General features: G+C 69.7%; 1 protein-coding gene across 1 annotated transcript in view; it reads left to right on the forward strand.

Moving 5' to 3' along the window:
• Nucleotides 1-965, forward strand: part of MUC1 (mucin 1, cell surface associated) — a 14,137-nt gene that overhangs the window by 3,933 nt on the left and 9,239 nt on the right. Inside the window, exon 2 of the mRNA XM_032767165.2 lies at nucleotides 1-134. Within this exon, the coding sequence (XP_032623056.2) occupies nucleotides 1-134 (134 nt within the window). The remainder of the gene's footprint in view (nucleotides 135-965) is intronic.

Below are 965 nucleotides of genomic sequence, written 5' to 3' on the forward strand. Positions count from 1 at the left end.
GCACCTCCATTACAACCCTGGCCCAGATCCGGTTCTTTCTCTCGTTCCGCATTGTGAACAGGAACTTCAACGACTCCCTTCTCAACCCCAGCACCAGTTACTACAAGGAATTATATTCCCAAATCCAGAGCATGGTGAGCACAGCAGCCCTGCCCTCCCTGCCAGCTGGGGGCGGCTGGGGGGGCTTCGCGGGGAGCTCCAGCCAGCCGCCATGTGACAAGCCTTCGGGCCTCTGGTGGCTGCTGCAGTTCGGGGTCCACACAGAGACCCCACGGAGCGGGGAGGGGAGACGCCCCCACCCTACCCCACCCCTAGCCCAGACCTGGGCACCAGACCCCTGAGCCCCAAAGTCTCCTGTCCTGGAGCAGTGAAGGGAGAGTCCCTCAGTCCTGCCTGGGGAGACCCCCCCCCACAACCCTGCCCTCGGCTCTGAGCCCCCCTGCCCCCTCCAGCCGGCTCTGGGGAGACACCCCCTGACCCTGCCCTCGGCTCTGAGACCCCTGCCCCCTCCAGCCGGCTCTGGGGAGACACACACACACCCCGACCCTGCCCTCGGCTCTGAGCCCCCCTGCCCCCTCCAGCCAGCTCTGGGGAGACACCCCCCCGACCCTGCCCTCGGCTCTGAGCCCCCCTGCCCCTCTCCAGCTGGCTCTGGGGAGACATCCCCCCCTGACCCTGCCCTCGGCTCTGAGCCCCTCTGCCCCTCTCCAGCCGGCTCTGGGGAGACACCCCCCCCACCCCTGCCCTCAGCTCTGGGCCCCCCTGCCCCTCTCTAGCCGGCTCTGGGGAGACACCCCCCCCAACCCTGCCCTCAGCTCTGGGCCCCCCTGCCCCTCTCTAGCCGGCTCTGGGGAGACACCCCCCCCGACCCTGCCCTCAGCTCTGGGCCCCCCTGCCCCTCTCCAGCTGGCTCTGGGGAGACATCCCCCCCTGACCCTGCCCTCGGCTCTGAGCCCCCCTGCCCC

This window comes from Chelonoidis abingdonii, chromosome 11 (assembly GCF_003597395.2).
Source record: "Chelonoidis abingdonii isolate Lonesome George chromosome 11, CheloAbing_2.0, whole genome shotgun sequence".
NCBI lineage: Eukaryota > Metazoa > Chordata > Testudines > Testudinidae > Chelonoidis > Chelonoidis abingdonii.